Here is an 18,312-nt window from a genome sequence, read left to right as displayed (position 1 = left end):
GGAGGGTTAGCAAAACAGAGGAAAAGCGACCAGACTTGCATAGTTCCCCTTTAAGTCACATGTCATTGTTTTAAAGAAATTAAACATTCATTCATTCCCTTCTGTCTTGACCGGTGGCATGTTAAACTAAGGGCTGTGGTTTGCTCCCTCAGGTGGACGCTGGGCTGACATTCAATAAGAAGGACTTGGAGCACAGCTTCATATTCGACATCAAGACCATTGACCGTGTCTTCTACCTGGTGGCTGACACTGAAGAAGAAATGAATAAGTGGGTTCGCTGCATCTGTGACATCTGTGGTTTTAACCCCACTGATGACGGTAAGGAGGACTGGACTTGGATAGTTGGCCACACATCACTGCTGAAATTGTTTTACGTTTCAGCCACTGTGATTGGCACTGTGTTGCCAGTGTGACGAAATTCATACTTGATTCACAGACCATTAAAAACAAATAGCATTTGGCCACATGTCATAAACACCTTCTATAATGTGCGTGCATCAATCCGGGGAAATCTGGATTCCTATGTGGCAGCTGTATGTAAACCAGGGTGCATTTTGTCGCCAGCAGTGAGCAAATGTATTTCTGGAATTCAGCAATACAGCGTTAGCGCGTACTGGCTAACTGCTGTAGATTTGATTGGTCTCTCTTTTGACTGTTGTGCCTCTCAAATATCTGCCTCTTTCTCTCAGAAGGAGTTAGGTGAACCAGCTGAATGTGCCAGAAGGCCTGTATTCAGCATAGTTCTCAGCCAAGGTCTAATGATCCATGTGTTGATCCATGTGTTATGTTGAGGCTCACATTACTCTTGTTCCCAGTACTGGATAATCAAAGCATTGTGTGTGCCTGCTGGTCTCACTGTCTCCCTTTCGTTCTGTCCCTCTTATCTGGTTCTCATTCTCTCTCGTTTACGTACTCTTGTTTCCCCGTCTTTCTCTCTGTCTTTGAGGCTGATTGCAAGTTAGGCTATTAGCTTTGGTCCACTATGGTTTCCCCCCCCCCCTCTCCATATCTAAGCATTTTAATGGCATTAACTGGCATATAAATTGCATTGAATTCACTGTCTGGCATATCAAGCCACTAAGACGAGAAGGATATATTTTAAAAACTGGCAACTGAGTCACTAATTATGCTGCTCCAAGGTCATCCTACCCACAGTATTGTGACTGTGCCTCCACCTCAGATACATAGCTAGTGTTGCAGGGCAGCCCTGTTAACGGCATTCATGGCACTTCTGCGACAGGATTATTGAAACTAGCACATGAAAACAAACAGTGAGACTATTCAAGGAGAAACTAGGTCTAAAGACAAGTATCTTTGCAGATAGCCTTCCTCACTGTTCTCACAAAAGAATGTCCTTGGCTCTCTCTTTTGCGGCCGCTTACTCTTCTCTCTCTGCATGCAAGACCCAACTCCTACTCTTCTGTTGTGTGTGGCCACGCTAGAGTGCTTCATGGTCGGGCAGATATTAGAGGAGAGAACATTACGAGGGCTGGGGAATGAATGGTGTAGGAGGTATAGATGAGTGTGAGCAGAGGGGATTTTCCCTCTTCCTGTATGAATCAGCACTTAAACCTTCAACCAACAAATAGGAAATAGGGAAGAAGATAGCAGGGGAAAGGGAGGAGCAAATGATGCCTGTAAAGAGAGAGAGAGAGATGACTTTAAAAAGGAGAGAAAGAGGGGACCTTGCATGAGATATAACCATGGCAGTTATAGAGAGTGGGAGGACCGTGAAAAGAAGAAAGTAGAAAGATGTGGAATGAAAGCATAGATATATCTCACCCAGCATATGCATCAGGCATCTTGGCTTCTCTGTGTGGTACAACAATCAGCTGCAGAGCAGAGGGGCTTTGAAAAGGACTCTGATATTTGAAAACTCAATGTGACAAAGCAGAGACCTTCAGGAAACGCTGCTGTGTGAGAACGAGTGTGTGGGATTCTGAAGGCAAACACTGAATTCAAACGGTGACTAGTGAAGCTTTTTAAGTGGATTTTATGTGTTTATGTGTCGGATGACGTGGGGAAAAAAGTGTTGTAGAAATACTTGATCAGTACGGTGTTTGTTGTCTAAATTCACATCAGTGACGACAGTGAGATTGAACTTGATATCAGCAGCCAGTGTTGGTGTTATTTAGGGAATCTTGTCACGTATACATACCACATCCCTCCACCTTAAGCTGGACTGTGTACTGTTATTTCTCCCAGGAAATCTGACCAAGTGAGGTTATTGATTGTTGTGGTTTTCCTGGATCAGTTGAATAGGGGTACGCTGTGCTTTAGTTCCAGGCGGCTAAGAGCTGCTGTGTTTTGGTTGAGTCTGTAAAAGAGAGAATTGGGAGCTGTTGCAAAGAATTATCTGAGCTCTGTCCTTGTCTGCCAGCTCCTCAAGTTCAGATGTTAACAGAGATGTAATGTTGAGGTGGTGTCAGTCGAAATGCTGCAGGTGACTATAGAGGGATTATCTGTTTACCAACAAATCAGGATGCGTGCGCAACCTGACTGCAGAAAGAACCGGTTGTCATGGTTACCTCCATGGATCTAGTGTAGTCAAAGCGGTGTTAGCTAGCGATGTTGTCAGCCTACCACAACAGTTTATCACCTACTGATGTAGTGTGTGTTTTATACATAGACTGTAGGTTTTATAACGGCAGGAAAAAAAAAAAAAAAAACGTCAGGACGGAGGATCGAGTTTGTACCGCGGCAACGGCAACTCAGCCACGGGACAAGCCACGGACTCTCACAGCACGGCGTCGGTTATCGGTAAAAACAACACTGTCACTGTGCATCCCTAACGTTACCTACAGCTATTTAACAGACAATCATGTTCAGGAAAATACTCACGATTACAAAACTCAGTGTCTGTGAGGACCATAGGTGAGGACTGATGCTGCCTGGTCAGAGAGGGAAGAGGACGGACATGTCTAAAGTCTGGAACAACTGCATAACGTAACTGTAACGTTACATGCATGGCTGAGTATGTACCGGTAATCTAAAACAATGTAGCTTAACGTTAATTAATGTCAGCTTGCTTTCCATTAGTATGTGACCTCGTCTTCAGTCACTGTCGTAGTAAACATTTCACAACTCATTCGCTGCAGTTCTAACGTTACAGCTGTGCCTGTGAGCATTTAGCTTTATCACCATTCAAACCAACGTATCTAACACGTTATATTGCTCGAAATTAATCGCCAATGTACTATTTTCTCTCTCGTTTGCCTTGAAAGGGGTGCGAGTTGACGGTATTCTGTTAAATTTGCGCGTTTTGTTATTTTTATCAAAACAATTAGTGCAACTTCCAGCACAAAAAGACACGATCACGGCTCTTGCTGCTCTCTTTCTGCAGGCGACATGCGCAGTAGAACGTCTGTGACGTAGGCTGGTAATCCCTCTATAGACTCTTACATTGGAATTGGGTTGCTAGGAAACAGCTTGGGGCCAAGTTTACTCTGCTGGGGTTGACATCAGCAAACACAGCTTACTGTTTACTTTCTTCCTAATATCATCGGTCACCAATATCACCTTTACCGTCTCGATGGGCTTTGCGAGTCCACAAAAGCAGCAAGCAGATCCTGACTTCTTTAAACAGTGGGCTCAGTAGGGGTCATAGTTTACCACAGTTGAAAACACAACAATATGGTTATAATCCAACATCAGGATTATAATTGGATCAATGCGACAGAAGTAAGAAATAGGTCAGTAAGGTTAGTCCTCTGGATTTAATGAAATACATTCAGTGAGTTAGTCTGAAAAGAATAAAGGAACTGTTCATGCGTCTCCAGCTGGTGAATATCTAACTTCTACTTCACATGGTGTAAATATGTTGCTTTTAATAGCCTAATCAAATCTGAGCCTTGTGTTGCCCTGAGTAATTGCTACAAGCCGCTGTACAGTGTGTAAAGCCTGATCAGTCATTCACTGACATCTGCTGAGCTGAGTCTGACAGATCATGACGCCATCTAATTTTATTGTGATCAAATTAGTCACTAGATTACAGTCTAAACAATAACGTCATTCATTCATATGGTGCTTCTTGTGCAAAGGGGCACAACTGCTGCTGCTTTCCCCTCAAGATTATGTTATGTGTACTCATTTCTTTGGTTGGCAGTGAAGGTGATGATAAATTTAGTGGTGATTACAAACTTCCTCTACAGTCTGCTGTGGAAAACCCTGTATTGTGTTTGGCCTTTGGTGTTCTGAGGCACACATGGCCTGATATACAAACCAAGACAACACATAAACAGGAACAGAGTCTTGAGAGGAGTTAATCGCTTGCTTCTTGGTTCTTTTCCACAGAGGCAGCAAAAGCTGCTCACCAGTCAGCCATCGGAGGCCTGGTGGTGGACACGCCACCACATCCAGCACTGGGTAACATTGTTGGTCCAGCGGCAGGAGTGCTGTCCAGCGTGCCTCCGCCATACCAGCCGGTCAGTGTACGTCACTTGGACTCTCAGTCCAGCTCAGAGGAGCCTCAGGATTACCTGTGGCTGGCCAACTGTGAGAGCAAAAAGCCCGAACCCAACAGGTGAGTTAGTTTGTGTACGTAGGCTGCTATTGTATGTATGAGTCTCTGTGTTGGAGTGCTACACTGTGATGTAAGCTTCTCTAGTCTGTACATCTTCTTTTTTCCCCCCCCACCCTATTCTTTTTGTACATTTCATCTGTACTGCCACTCTTGTCCTTGTCTCTGCTGTGTGGTGTATGTAGCTCAGTGCCGCTTCACTCTCCATTGGAGGGAGACCAGGAGTATTTGCTTCTGGAGGAGTGTGAGAGCAAGACTCTTCCTCCACAGACTAGTCTGTGAGTGGCCAGCCGTCCAGCTGGAACTGCCTGCTTGTGTGGAGTGCTACACATGTAGATAAAAAAAGAAAATAAGTCAGACCAACAGAGACACACAAACATTGTACACTTGCGTGTTGTTTTTTCTTTTTCTATCTCTATCTAATTACTGCTGGATTAGAGGTGTTTGACACTTGAGTGAATTTGTAGATCAAAACTGACTGAGTTGTACCTAACACTATAACTAAGCACTGCATGTTTAGACATTACAGAACAGACACTTATCACTGCAGTCATCTGCTTAACTCAAAAAAGTGCCTGCATAAAAACAGATGCCAATGATGAGGCATCTTGATTTACTGGAACTTGAGAATACTAACCATGACTTGCAAACTGTGAGGTGATTGCGATTTTTAAATTTTTTAAATTTTTTAAAACCTGAATATTTTTGTGGATATTTAATTTCCTGGTGCATGTATCTGCCCTCTTCTCAGAGCCCATGCTGAGTGCTCCAAGTCTACCTCCTCAGAGACAGACCTGAATGACAACCTCCCCTCTCACCGCACACCTACGTCCTCCACCTCATCAGCTAAACACAACGGCTTCTTCCCACAGCACCCGGCTCCGGCCTCCGCCTCTTCCATCTACGACTCGCCCCCATCACGTGGCGCCTCGCTCTCAGCCGACGGCGGCCTTTACCACCTCCCTCGCAGCTACTCACAGGACACTGTGCTGCTCCCCAAGTCAGCCTCCTCCCCCTCGGCCCATCCGGACAGTGGGGACGCCTCGGAGCTTTACGTCTTCAACACGCCGTCGCGGAAACCCTCAATGGAGTCGCAGTTGCGCAACCTTTCTATCAGTTACGATATCCCACCTACACCTGGTGCAAACTGTACCTACCAGGTGCCCCGCACGTTGTCGTCGTCGACGGGGGTTGGAGGCTCAGAGGGCGGGGGAGATGTAGTCCCCCCTCCTAGACCACCAAAGCCTTCGCTAAGTTCCACCTCAGGACCCCCACCGCCCCCCGCTGAGCGCTCACCTACGGACACCTATTGTGTGCCCCGGTCGGCATCAGAGACGGATGGGAACTACTGTGTGCCTACCAGTGCTGGGCATAAGGCATTACGCAGCAACACTATTGGCACTGTGGACTGTTCACGCCTCCGTAAAGGTTTGTGTTGGGAGAGTTGTTGTTTTTTTTTCTTCTCTTTTTTTGATGTTGGAGTATAGCGCTGGAAAATTACTATGAAATAAGAGAATATCTTTTATGATCCAGAAATATAAAAATCTAAATATAGTGTTTAACAGGACACACAGTCACAAAGCCTCTTTCCTCAATAAAATTGTGACCTTTTTATGAGGAGTGATATTTTACTTCAACTAGACACATTACAAAGGCTCTATGAGGCTTTTGCACAGCTTTTATGTCTGCATTCGGTACCCTTTTCACTTTCTTTTGATGGATGATAAGAGACGTCGCCAGAGCTCTTAGCATGTTGTCTTGCAGCTGCATACCCCATTTTTTACCTTTAGTCTTCTGTTTTGTTAACAGTCCATTCAAATTGTCAAAAGCTTATCAGACCAAAACAGAGCAGAGTTTTCAGTAAATGCCTTCAGGGTCTTGAAGGAACTTGGCAAAGGTCTGTGCTGTAATTCCACATAATATTGGTAACAGTACTCTCTGTTGTAACATTTAAAAGTAAGATTGACACATAAAGAATCATCTTCATGTGTCCTCACTTGACACGGAAATTGTTGGCCAGTCAACAAGCGCTACCTTTCTTGTTGTGCATATACCATGACTAAACTTGGTGTCTTCTGCCCATATCACTAAGTCTGACAACAAATGCATGTGATGTTTGAAATATTATAGTATCTATTAAATTAAGAGTTAGGAACAGCAATTTCTTTGTGCCATTGTCGCTTTCATGTGGCAAATCAGATCCTGATAAGTTCCTCTGAATAGGTTAGTGTTGCATTTTATCACAATAGTCAAGGAGAAATTGGAGTATAAAGTAGTCCTAATGATAAGGTTTACTGCAGTAGTGCAGGTCTTAGATCACTGCACAACACTGTAGAATGACTTAAAATAAACAGGAGACAACTTTCTAGTTAGAAGAGAGGGGCTTGTGATGAAAAGATGGACACAAAGTGGTATATTCGTCCTCTTACTTCTCCCTCTTGTGGTGACAAATGTCATTACACAGGTATTAGTGGCAAGATAATTGTTTACCAAAGCCAAAAGTCAGTCTTTATTCTTGCCTGTGGTTAACATTTATAAAAACTGTCAAACGAGCATTGCATGGTTGGTGAGTTCTCCAGGTATGTCTGTTGTCTAATTTCACACTGAACAGCATTGAGGCTGCGGTGAATACTTCGCTGACCATGAAACTAGTCTGAAGGATTGGTCCCCTACTTTGCATTTTGATGATGTCAGGGGAGCAAAATGAAGAGTATAAGGAACCACTGAGCAAAAATAACCCAGCGCATGTAAACTATTCCCACTGCAATAAGCATGGGATTTCATCTCACCCATTTGGAACATATTTTTTATTGATTTGTCTGGATGCAGTTACAGTATTTCACAAAAATGACATGTCTCATTGTAGTTATTTCTCGTTATGGTCTTACCCCACTTAGTCTTCCTCAGCTGACACTCTCATTTGCTGCACAAGCTCTTCCTAGCATTTGCTGCGGTTCTTGTGGCCGTAAGTGAAATGCATTAGTGACTGCATCAGTGCATAATGAGAATGCAAAAAAACAATAATAATGTACCTCACAGCAGAGCCCGTAGACACAATCGCAGAGCTCTGTCCCACTCAGTGAATGTATCTTTGCAGAGTCATCAAATCACATATTTTATCTGGGCCTTATTATGTTTTAGCACAGAATGGCTTGAAATGAAGGCATTTCTCTATGGTAGATGCTGTTAAATATTTCCACATTGTGCTGTCAGTTGAAATAATGAAATGTTCAGCAACCATCACTGCTACTATGAATCCCTTTTACCATCCAGTATATAGTGCAATTATGCGTATATATGTGATAATGTGATGTCTTTTTTTTTTTGTGTGCAGATTTTGGATCCCAGGACTGCTACGACATTCCTAGATCATTCCCCTCCGACAAAAGCTGCTCGTTTGACTTCAATGAAAGCTTCAACAGCTACTTTGTAAGTCATAAAATCACAACACTGTTGAACCCTGTTGTGCAAGGCTTTTCTGCATTCCCTCCGCTCCCTACTAAGGCAATGAAAGACTAGCAAAGAAAGTAAAAAGCCTAATATATAAGCAGTATTGTATACTCAATTTTCCTCATCTTCTGGGGAATTAGAAAGCTTCGGGTCAACTGCACAAGCACTTTCTTAAAATGCACAATTTAATAAATAGCTACAGTGTTGTGTCTGACTAAATTAATTAAACCATGTCATGGCCACATTGTTCTCCAGGCGGTAACAGCAACATCAGTTCACTTTGGGATAAGAGAGATAGACAGGGTGATGGTTAAACGAGGCACAGCAGGGTTTTATTTTTTTCTTTACGCTGTTTGATATAGATGAAGAATAAAGAAGAGTTTACTTTCAGCTAATTTCATCATCATTTCAGTACACTGGATGGATTCTGTTAAGCTTGAAAACTCAGCAGAATGTGAAATTCAGCAAAGTCTTGTTTTAACTAATCGGTTTTGCTTCCAGTTGGACCATCATGCTTAAAGGGACAACGAGGAGTTTTGGAAAAGCGAAGCGTTTTCACACTACATTTATGAGCCTCCGCGCGCACCGTACATTTCTTTGACCGGGCGCAAGACAGACTCATGTTTTCATTCATCAATAATTAAAGTCAGAGGTTCAAAGAGGTTCACATACCACCGTAGTTCCGACCATAAACGGCGATGCGGCTGCGTTATTCTCATGATTCGCAACGAAGGAAACGCTGGTCGGCTCGACCAGCACTTCCGCCACCACTAATAATAACAAAATAACGATAGCGACAGAACGATATATTTATCGAAAATGGAGCCATTAACAAGTGTGGGTAGCGGAGATTCATCCACATTAACGTGAGACTTTTTTATAACCGAATAGAAACTCCTCGTTGTCCCTTTAAATATTAAAGCTAGCTGTGGAGCTGAGTTAGTTGTAGAGTGTGTAAGCAACTGCTCCTGAACATCTACCTAAAATTTCTCAGTGCTTGGATAGTGGCTACTATCATAAACCACTTATCAGAATGAATTCCTTTATTGATTTGCTGGCTTGTGTTCCTGAACATGTGCGTGTTTGTCTTGTCACCCTCAGAAAAACAAAGGAATGATGCCCGTGGGTAGCCAGTCCACGGAGGAAGTAGACCAGAACTACGTACCCATGAGCGCCAATTCCCCGTCCCACCATCACTCAGGCAGTTTGACAGAGCCAATACATGAACCCAACTATGTGCCCATGACTCCCAGCACCATGGAGTTCTCCTCTCTGGGAAAGCAGGTGCCCCCTCCCGCCCACATGGGATTCCGCTCGAGTCCCAAGACCCCTCCTCGTAGGCCAATGCTCAGCGACTGCCAGCCCCCGCCTGTGGACCGAAATCTAAAACCTGATCGTAAAGGTGAGTTGGTTGTTAGGTGTGCATGCATGCGTCGCTATGACTTATATATTACTATTATAATAGATATTCGGATTAGATTTATCATGTTGGTGTTGCGGGTTTTGATGTGTGTTTGAAGTCTGTTCTTGCATTTAACTTGCTTCAGTATGCTCAGTATTGACTAATGCAACGACTCCGCAAGCTCTGTCTTAACACTCAGTTGCTACTCTCGGTGCTGGCTCATGGTCATTAATCCATCATCTCCACCCATTTTAAAAGCTGTGTCTTTGTTTAGCCATTATTAATGTGGAAAAAGACTCTCCCTAATCTTGTCTCCTTTGCTTTGTCTGGTGTATTGAAAACCAACTTCAATCCTTCGCTGCGTCCTTGACCAGCTGATTTTACCTGAATTAGTGTAGTGCCTGCTACATCTTCTTACATCAAACACAGTTAGCTCCTTGTCAAAAGCACTTTTGTCCCGGGCTCAAGAGGCCCTGTAGCCCATTTTGGAGGGGGCCGGTCTCTGTGCCATGGAGTGACCGAGGCCCGGAGTGGTCACCTCCATCCCCTTTGTTCCCATCATCTGAATGGAGCTCTTTGATGAAAGACCTAATAGCAAAGGGAATTGCAATCTGGGCAGATTGAAAGGCTGAGTAATGGGCAACGAGAGAATGGGAGTTGAAGAATGACAGGGAGACAGGGAGTCATCACAAAGCCAAACTAAAAGCCAGGGCTGTTATTGTCAGTGAGGAAAATAGGACATGTTATGGAGTTTTACATTACCCAGTGGGGAATCCTCCCATGCGCTCTTTTTTTTCTCTGACCTTTCGAGTCAGTCATGTCCAAATTTGGCAGCATCATCTCTGAACTATCATGACTTTAAGTTATAAAAAGATTTTTATTATTCCAAATCATCTGGCTGCTCCATTACAGAGCAACCAATTTGAGGGCATTGCTCATGTTTCAAAAAAGAGCCATAACTCAGAATCTTGAGTACTCATAAACAGCCGTCTTTCATCTTTAAAAATTCAGTCTCTGTATTTCTGTATTACTAAAGCCCTTGATACTCTGGGTGCAGAACATACATTTGTAATCCATCATTTCCACAAAGGTATGAGAGTGGAAGATTTTGCCCATTTGTAGTTTGGGTCCTGCCATTTATAGTTTTTCTTGCTATGTATCACTTGTTCTAAATCAGAGTTTCCCGATTTTTCTCTTTTCTTTGTTAACTTTAAAGTCACATCTAGAACCACCACAGCATTTTATTTAATGTCTTGTGTTTTGGTTAAGAGACAGAGGTGTCATTGCATCCATTGTAGCCATTTTTGGATAGTGTTGAAAATATGCAAAGTGCAAACACTGCTGTTCAGCTATCTCTTCTGATGGCAGCACACTGATGTCTTTTTATGTTACGTAACACCCTTTATAACTGATTTGAAAGGTGCTGTTTGATATTATTACAGCATAGACTCAGTCCTCACTTCCCACTGCACCTGTCATTAGAAATAGCACACAGACATACAGCACAAAGCACCGTGAATTTAAATATGAAGAGAAATCTTTGGCAGACCTTCTCAACTGTGAGCATGATAATCAGAGTAAATCTGGAGATAAATAAGCATTTATGAGTAGTATCACTATTCAAAAGTATGTATTTGTATATTTATGTCTAATGCAGTGAATATGCATGAACCTACTAACAAGAATATCACATGATCCTTTGAGTTTTTTGTGCATATTATTAATTACTCTATTTATTTTACCATGAGCCATGCAAACTTCGTCTCTATTCTGGACTAATTCTACTCACTACCAACTCGACTTGTCTTTTGTGTACTGTATGTGGTGAAGGCTTTGACATCTGTGGTCTGAGCTCATCAGTGGGTTTCATTTCATTAACACTATTTGTGATTCCATTTGAATTAATTTTCCTCGTTTTGAGATTGTGGTACATTACGCCTGTTGTCGGCACTGCAGGAAAATGTTGTGATCAGTGTTGTAGTGTAAAATGAGCTGTGTGCCTCATCAGTAAGTTGCTCTGTTCTGCAGATTTATTTGTGCTCTTCTTCTCAACATGACATGATTCCTCTCGGTGCTTATACACTGCTCATCGTGCATGCACAGCTGTGATGTCAGTCTTTGTGTGGGAAGCATTGGTGCATGGATTGAGATGCATGTTGGGCAGTATGGGTCTGCTGTTGTCATGACAATCACCCTCTTGATAACTGTGCTGCACAAAAAGGTGACTGGGTGTACACGAGGGTGTAGTTTTGTTGTCTAGCAAAGTCACGTCTTTTGCTTTGCATGGCAGAGCAGTTGTTAAAGTAGGGCTTAAGTGTTGTGATCACCCCAAAATTTTTTGTAATAAGCAAAGTCTTCTTTCACCAATCAGGTCAGAGTCCTAAAATAATAAGAGCAAAAGGTGTCGGTTTAGAGCGAACCGACTCTCAAACCGTAGGTGAATTCCCAAGGGGACGACGCAAGGGTAGGTACTCCACACTGAACTGAAAACTTTCCATTCTTTGACCTGTCCAAACTCTACTTCATCTCGACTCTTTGCATGTTGTAAACAGTGTTCTGTGGGATTTCTCTTGTTTCTCAGGCCTCTTGGTTCTGGAGGAGATTTAAGTGTGAGCAACAGAATCAGTTAAAATGTACTTTAATGTTTACTATTTGTGAAGAGCACCATCCATCCAGAGGTACCCAAATAGGTCCATAAAATATTAAAGGGAGCCTAAAAGTTCTAAATCCCCGGATGGGTGTGCACTTCATGCATGATGGACCGCAGCTGTTAGTTTTGGAGTTCATGAAGAGTCCTCCTGACATACCTTCACTTCTGTTCTGAACTGTTATTGCCACACATCCTCTCACTCTGATGTGACTTTCTTATAAGCAGTCAACCAAATACCATAAATTACTAACATTTCTTTTTCCCCAAACATTTCTTTTAATGCATTTTTGTTGAACACATTGTGCTTCTATAACACACACACTCAGATGTAGAAGCAACAACAGGATTATTGTCATAAAAACTCTCACATGGGCTCTGGAAAAAAGCAGATAGCTTGTCAGGAGGAAATTGAACAGTGATATCATCTAATGAAAGAGAGACTCACATAAATGACCATGTCCACTCTCCTGTTTGTGTGCTTGAAGCAGCTACCTTCTTAGTTGTATGTAGTTTACAATGGTTCAGTCCAACTCTAAAGAGCATTTATGGCTCATATTATGGCTCAAACATATTTTAATATCCTCACATAAATTAGATTTCCTGCAGAAGGAAGTTTCACCATAGGTTCTTCAGCCACTTGCAATTGTGAAACTGATAAAATGAGTGTATCGAGTCATGTGTGTGGTATTTACTTATCAGTTCATTATTCAGTCATTAGTTGTAGTTCTGATTTGCACCAAAAGTTTTTTCTCTTATGACACACAGCACTATTTGATGCACACATAGGGTGATAAACACCGAATCATATACAGCGTTTCTGCTGTTCAGAACATCCACCTTTGCATACATGTACCTTAAGTCTTAAGCAGTGACTGACTGGTATGTGTACTTTTCTTCAGGAAAACCTGCTCCACTGGAGATCAAACCACTGCCCGAATGGGAGGAGCCCTGCACACCTGTCCGCTCACCTGTCACACGCTCATTCGCCCGGGAGTAAGTATTTAAAATGCTCTGCAGGACTTTTCATTATTCTGCATTTAGCTAACACCTGAGGGGCATGTTCACACTACTCTGCTTTCCCTTGAGCCTTGTTTTTATTTTTAGTTGAAAGTCATCTGGGCAGGCTGTCACAGAAAAAGCACTGTGCCTGTGGAGTGCTTTTCAAAGATGAGAAAAATTAAAACCCTACAGAGAAACATAGTTCCACAGGACAATGAAAATGAATCGATGCACTTCATTTCCTGGTGATTAAAGCCAGTGATTGTTGTTATGGAAACTGTGCATGTTGTCCTAACTACTCTTTGTATTGCCAACACAAAATGCAGTTGAGGTTTTCTTCTCTTTTGTAGAAAAAATGTTCTTTGGTGTGAACATGCCTTTATGTAGTAGATACCAGTAACTAAAGAAGTAGGCACTAACACTTCATGCATTACTAGAGAGTCACTATGTGACCAGAGCAACACTGCTCATACAAACAGGTCTGGGATCTGCCTCAGAGCTACATCATACTGAACATAGTTTGTTGGCTTATCTGGGATGAGGTCTATTTCTGTGCTTCGTGCTGCAGGGACTCTTCTGGCTGCAGTGGTTTATTGCTGCGGCTGTTATGTCTGTATTATATTTTGTGCTCACCAGAGAGTGTATTTGCCTTGAAGTCGGTGTGTAAACATTGTGAATGCTGCTCAGTCTCTCTAGGTTTCCAATGCCAGCGAGACCCCCGTCAGTGCATAGCATGGCCTCCAGCACTGACTCCGAGGAGTGTGAAGAGAATTATGTAGCCATGGTCTCTAATATGTCCACAGATGATCCAGTATGTAACACATAACTATCCTCTGACATAAGAAGTTGCATGATTACTTTTTTTTCTTTGCTTGTCAAAATACAGATAATCAAAATTACAAAATAATATGATAAATGTTAACTTTGAATCTGTTGTTGTTGTTGTTGTTGTTGTTGTTGTTGTTATAATTGGGTTCATGAATTTATGTTGCACTTATTCATATGACATCTACAGACAGATTTCACCAGAGATGCACCATATATAGAGTAGAAGATTTTATATGAGGTCGATAAACAGTTTCCTGGTTGAACTCCTCACAACCTTGAATTTTAAGCCGTAGTTGTTGTTCAGAAAGTGTTAGAAATCTCATTTCCAGGCCTCGCTCCTCTCCCTAAGCCATACATTAGTCTTGACAAATTACTGGTTGCTGCAGACGGACTCCTCGCCACTTAAACTCTTTTCTTTGCAGCTTTCTCTGTATCCTCTATATCCTGTGTTTTTGGTCTTTTGCTTTTCAGGTACTGTGTTTTTTCAAGAATGCTTTTTGTCAGATCAGTACCCTTACTGTAGCTGAAAAGATCCATCTCTGTCATTTGGGCAGTGGGTAAAATTGAATCAAGTTGTAGTGTCCTGTAGTCTTTCAGTAATTCTGCTGAAAGAGGCACAATTGCTTTATTGGTTCCCTGAAGACTAAGTACATTTGCTATTCACTGATGGGATGACATTTCCGTCAACAGGGTTCCTTTCACTTACAGTTTGGGTATTAGATTAACCATTTCCTACGTTTCTTGCTTTAACAGTCTGTTTGAATTTTTTCCAACATTTGCTTTAATATTGTCTGCTGACTTCCTGTTCCTTCTTCACACGTGTTAATTTCTTTCTCCCTAGTTCCTCATTTCTCTGACTTCACCAGACTCTGGCTTCATCCATTTTCTTTTTCCTGCATTTTGTTCTTGACCATCTGCTGTTCTCTTTTTTTTCCCCCTTCCTTTGTGACTACTTCCTTCTTACTGTGTAAAGAGAGGAGTCCTTCTACTGCACAGTCCCCATCACCCCTGTAAAGAGGGAGGTGGAGGAACTTGACACCATAGAGGAGGTGAGCAGGGTTGCCAGGTTAGACGTGCATGGCCTGCCCTGTCAGAACACCAGAGGTCACCAGTCTCAGGTGTTATTAGATGAGAGCATTAGCAAATACATGTACATAGAACAGATGTTGCTGTGCTTATTTCAGCCCCCGACACCAGCTACAAACTGTGGCTTGGACACAGTTTGCAGTGATTTTCAGACATTATACTGTATATACCATCACTCTCATCATTATTAGTGTATTCTAGTTTTGTCACCATCCTAGATCTAATAACTTCACCCCACTTGTAGTTAGAAAGTAACACTGTCTGTAGGTTCAGCATGTTCTCAGTGTTGTCACAATAGCATAATTTGATGTTTACATAGGAAATCGCATGTCACTGAACCTTTTCTTCAGAGAATCTGATCTTTTTTAATGAGGTTTGGACAGCTCTGAAGCAACTGCAGTGTTGGCATGCAGTTTGCTTGTCAGACATGGATGAGATGAAAAGATGCTCATGAATTAAACTAATACATTTTTATGATCAAATAATGATAAATGTCATTTAAATATTTTCACAATTCACCACTTGACAACCATTTTGCTTGGATAGTGGTTTTATTGAGTGCTACACCTTTAACACTCGATTGCAACCCTTTCTTTTGCATCCTTTAAATGTTCCAGTCCACAAACCATTAGTAGTTGTTCGATCAGTATCAGTATGTATGTTACTCTCCAAAGACAGCTCTGAATGCAGTCTGGGATTGCAGACCATGCAGTGAAAGAGCCAACTTCTTGAAAAATCAAACACCAATCTTACAAAAAACATCTTGGTTATTGTGACAACACAGGAGTGTTTTTGAATGTGGGCTCTGTTTGACTCTGATGTGACTTCAGTGTTCCTCTTCTCTCAGTAATTAATTATTTCCTGGGTTTATGTAGAACGTGAAGCTTGGTCCACCCATGACTGCAGATGGTGGCAGCAGCCCCATGGTGAAGCCAAAGGGAGACAAACAGGTGGAGTACCTGGATTTGGATCTTGACCCTGGCAAATCCACCCCACCAAGGAAGGTATGAAGGAGTGAACCTTGATTATCCCAACAACTTGAGCTGCACACACAATATTTCAACAAGTCTGACGGATTTTCAGCACTGACCTGTATGGTTTTCCTTGTCTAGATGAAAAGCAATGGAACTGGCATGGCAGCATCAGATGAGCGTGTTGACTATGTGGTTGTGGACCAGCAACGGACACAGGCCCTTAAGAGCACCCGAGAGGCCTGGAACGACGGTCGCCAATCCACAGAGACAGACACCCCTTCCAAAGGACCCAAGTGATCCTGTTGTCACAGCTACCAAACCACCCTCCAAACCATTGGGCCATTTACCCTAGTGTTGGTTCTGGTTTCTACTTTGGGGCGGTCCAGCTGTCAAGTTCCACCACAAATAGATCCTTAGAGTGTAGGGGCCAGTGGAGCTTCATAGCCACTCAACTGTCTATAGTTTACACTGCTGTCAGGCCGAGAACAGCACTGTGTGTACAGTTGTAGGAAGAATTGCGGGCCAGGAATAAGCTGTATGCAGTATGAAAGCGGGTGGAATGATTGGACTTGTCCTCGGGGTTTGACTCAAGCAGACTCATGAACTTTGAACATTCACTGCCTCCTATATTGGATTTTTTTTTTTCACCTTTCAATAGCCGATGGGCTGATCCAGAGTTAACATTTCCTTAAATTATAATGCTGTTTGATGTTGTTTTGAAGTGAGTGCAAGTGAAATCACTTGATAACATGATCACATTACTTTATCGATGCAACACTCTACTAGTTAGCGTAGCTAACAGTTAACAGTGTTGATTTTTCAGTTTCTCCTTTTTGAACAGGGTCAGGTATCCATAGGCACCATTCACAGGTCAGATTTACCAGTTTTTCACTCGGTCTGAGTGGATGGCTAGGACTGAAACTGTGTTTGTGTCTGAGGCCGCCTCAAACCAGATCCCTGAGATAACCCAGTACGACAGAATTTCATAGGGTTTTATTACTTTTTACTTTCAGTGCAAAGGCAGTTGAACTTGTTCATTTGACATGTAACCAAGTGCTCAATTTTAAGCTTTGGATTCACTCAAGGTTTAATCCACTGAACATTATTTGATTTCCATTTACTTTGTAAGTGGAGACGCTTCAATCTGTTATAATGGAAGTGCAAAGACTGTACAAAAGTGTTATGTATATAAACAGGAAAAGTGTCCTTTATTTGTATGGAATATTCAGTGTGTTTGGCTCAAAGGTATGTGGATTCTGCAGGGTAGAATCCTGTGCCTGTCTTAGGTGGTATCAGGACTTGTGAATAAAGAATGAATTACTGTGAGTTTTTAGAACGTGACAGGTTTTCTATAAGTTATGCAAAGGTATCAAACTTAGGCTACAGAGAGAAAATCAGGTACTCTTAAAAATGCAAACTAATACAACTATCCACTTCTAATTTATTTCTCAAGTTATTTCATCAGGTGGATGTCGTGTCCACTGAGCTCAGTATTCTTGATTCATATGGAGGAACATTTGCTAAAGTCTGTTGAAATGCTTAGTTTGACATGCGCTGGTCAATTAGTTTCACAAGTTCGTTGATATTCCTCATTTCTCTCTCCTCTTTGGTTTAATTTATTTCAAATTGAACTGGCATACAGTTTTGGGAAATTGACTGCCTCGTGTAGTCAACTAGATACATCTTTGATAAGCAGTGAAAAATCTTTGTCTGCATTGATCTGTGCTTTACTAACCTGTGAACTCTCTGTCGGAAGTCCCAAGCATGTGCTGCCACAAGATAAAAATCATTGCTGTACATATTTTTGCCATCAGTTAGATTAATATGTATCATCTGAAAAAATGTGCCTACTAAGTCATCTACATTCTACTTCACTCTTTCCTTGTTGCAGTCTCTTTGTGATATGGACTGCAAAGCTGATGATGCTTTATCTTTTTTAATGACAGAAATGTAAATTTTAAAAGTGGACTAAATAAAATCAAACCTCTTATGCACGTGTTGCCTTTCTTCCATACAATTTTCAGTATGATTTTTTTATTGAGTTTTCTTCTTTCCTTATCTTCTCAGGCACATTTATATGTGCAAAAAAAAAGAAGGATTATATCATTAAACACACTGGCTTGCACATATTCCTAGCTCTGTTAATCCTAGAGCTTTAATGAATTATCATCTTTTCCAAGAGGCTTTTCTAAGCATCCCTACCAATAATAGCCTTCAGGTATGATCTTACAATCTTAATACCTGAGGATGAAATAATCATGACATAGCCAAATTTCACACAACCAAACTGAACATGTACAGGTTGTACATTTTCTAGTGATTTTCTTCCCAGATGACTATTATGCTAATAACAGTTTGATTGTGTGATGATTACTGCACAGGTGAACCTCAGGCTGATCACAAT

General features: G+C 41.9%; 1 protein-coding gene across 4 annotated transcripts in view; it reads left to right on the top strand.

Annotated features, from left to right (window-relative positions):
• gab1 (GRB2-associated binding protein 1) overlaps positions 1 to 17,879 on the top strand; it is a 50,859-nt gene extending 32,980 nt beyond the window's left edge. For 3 of the 4 annotated variants that reach the window (XM_083979979.1, XM_083979981.1, XM_083979982.1), the window contains 10 exons: positions 153 to 318; positions 4,294 to 4,522; positions 5,271 to 5,947; positions 7,854 to 7,948; positions 9,071 to 9,371; positions 11,743 to 11,835; positions 12,921 to 13,014; positions 13,708 to 13,831; positions 15,810 to 15,938; positions 16,047 to 17,879. In XM_083979979.1, coding sequence (XP_083836105.1) covers positions 153 to 318; positions 4,294 to 4,522; positions 5,271 to 5,947; positions 7,854 to 7,948; positions 9,071 to 9,371; positions 11,743 to 11,835; positions 12,921 to 13,014; positions 13,708 to 13,831; positions 15,810 to 15,938; positions 16,047 to 16,205 — 2,067 coding nt within the window. In that variant the 3' untranslated portion in view covers positions 16,206 to 17,879. Of the gene's footprint in view, positions 1 to 152; positions 319 to 4,293; positions 4,523 to 5,270; positions 5,948 to 7,853; positions 7,949 to 9,070; positions 9,372 to 11,742; positions 11,836 to 12,920; positions 13,015 to 13,707; positions 13,832 to 14,821; positions 14,898 to 15,809; positions 15,939 to 16,046 lie in introns of all 4 variants that reach the window. The other variant, XM_083979980.1, reaches the window with a different exon arrangement.
• The last annotated feature ends 433 nt before the right edge of the window (positions 17,880 to 18,312 follow it).

Source organism: Trachurus trachurus (assembly GCF_905171665.1).
Source record: "Trachurus trachurus genome assembly, chromosome: 1".
NCBI classification, from domain to species: domain Eukaryota; kingdom Metazoa; phylum Chordata; class Actinopteri; order Carangiformes; family Carangidae; genus Trachurus; species Trachurus trachurus.
The sequence above is the reverse complement of the archived record's forward strand: the minus strand, read 5'-3'. Positions and strand labels throughout refer to the sequence as shown.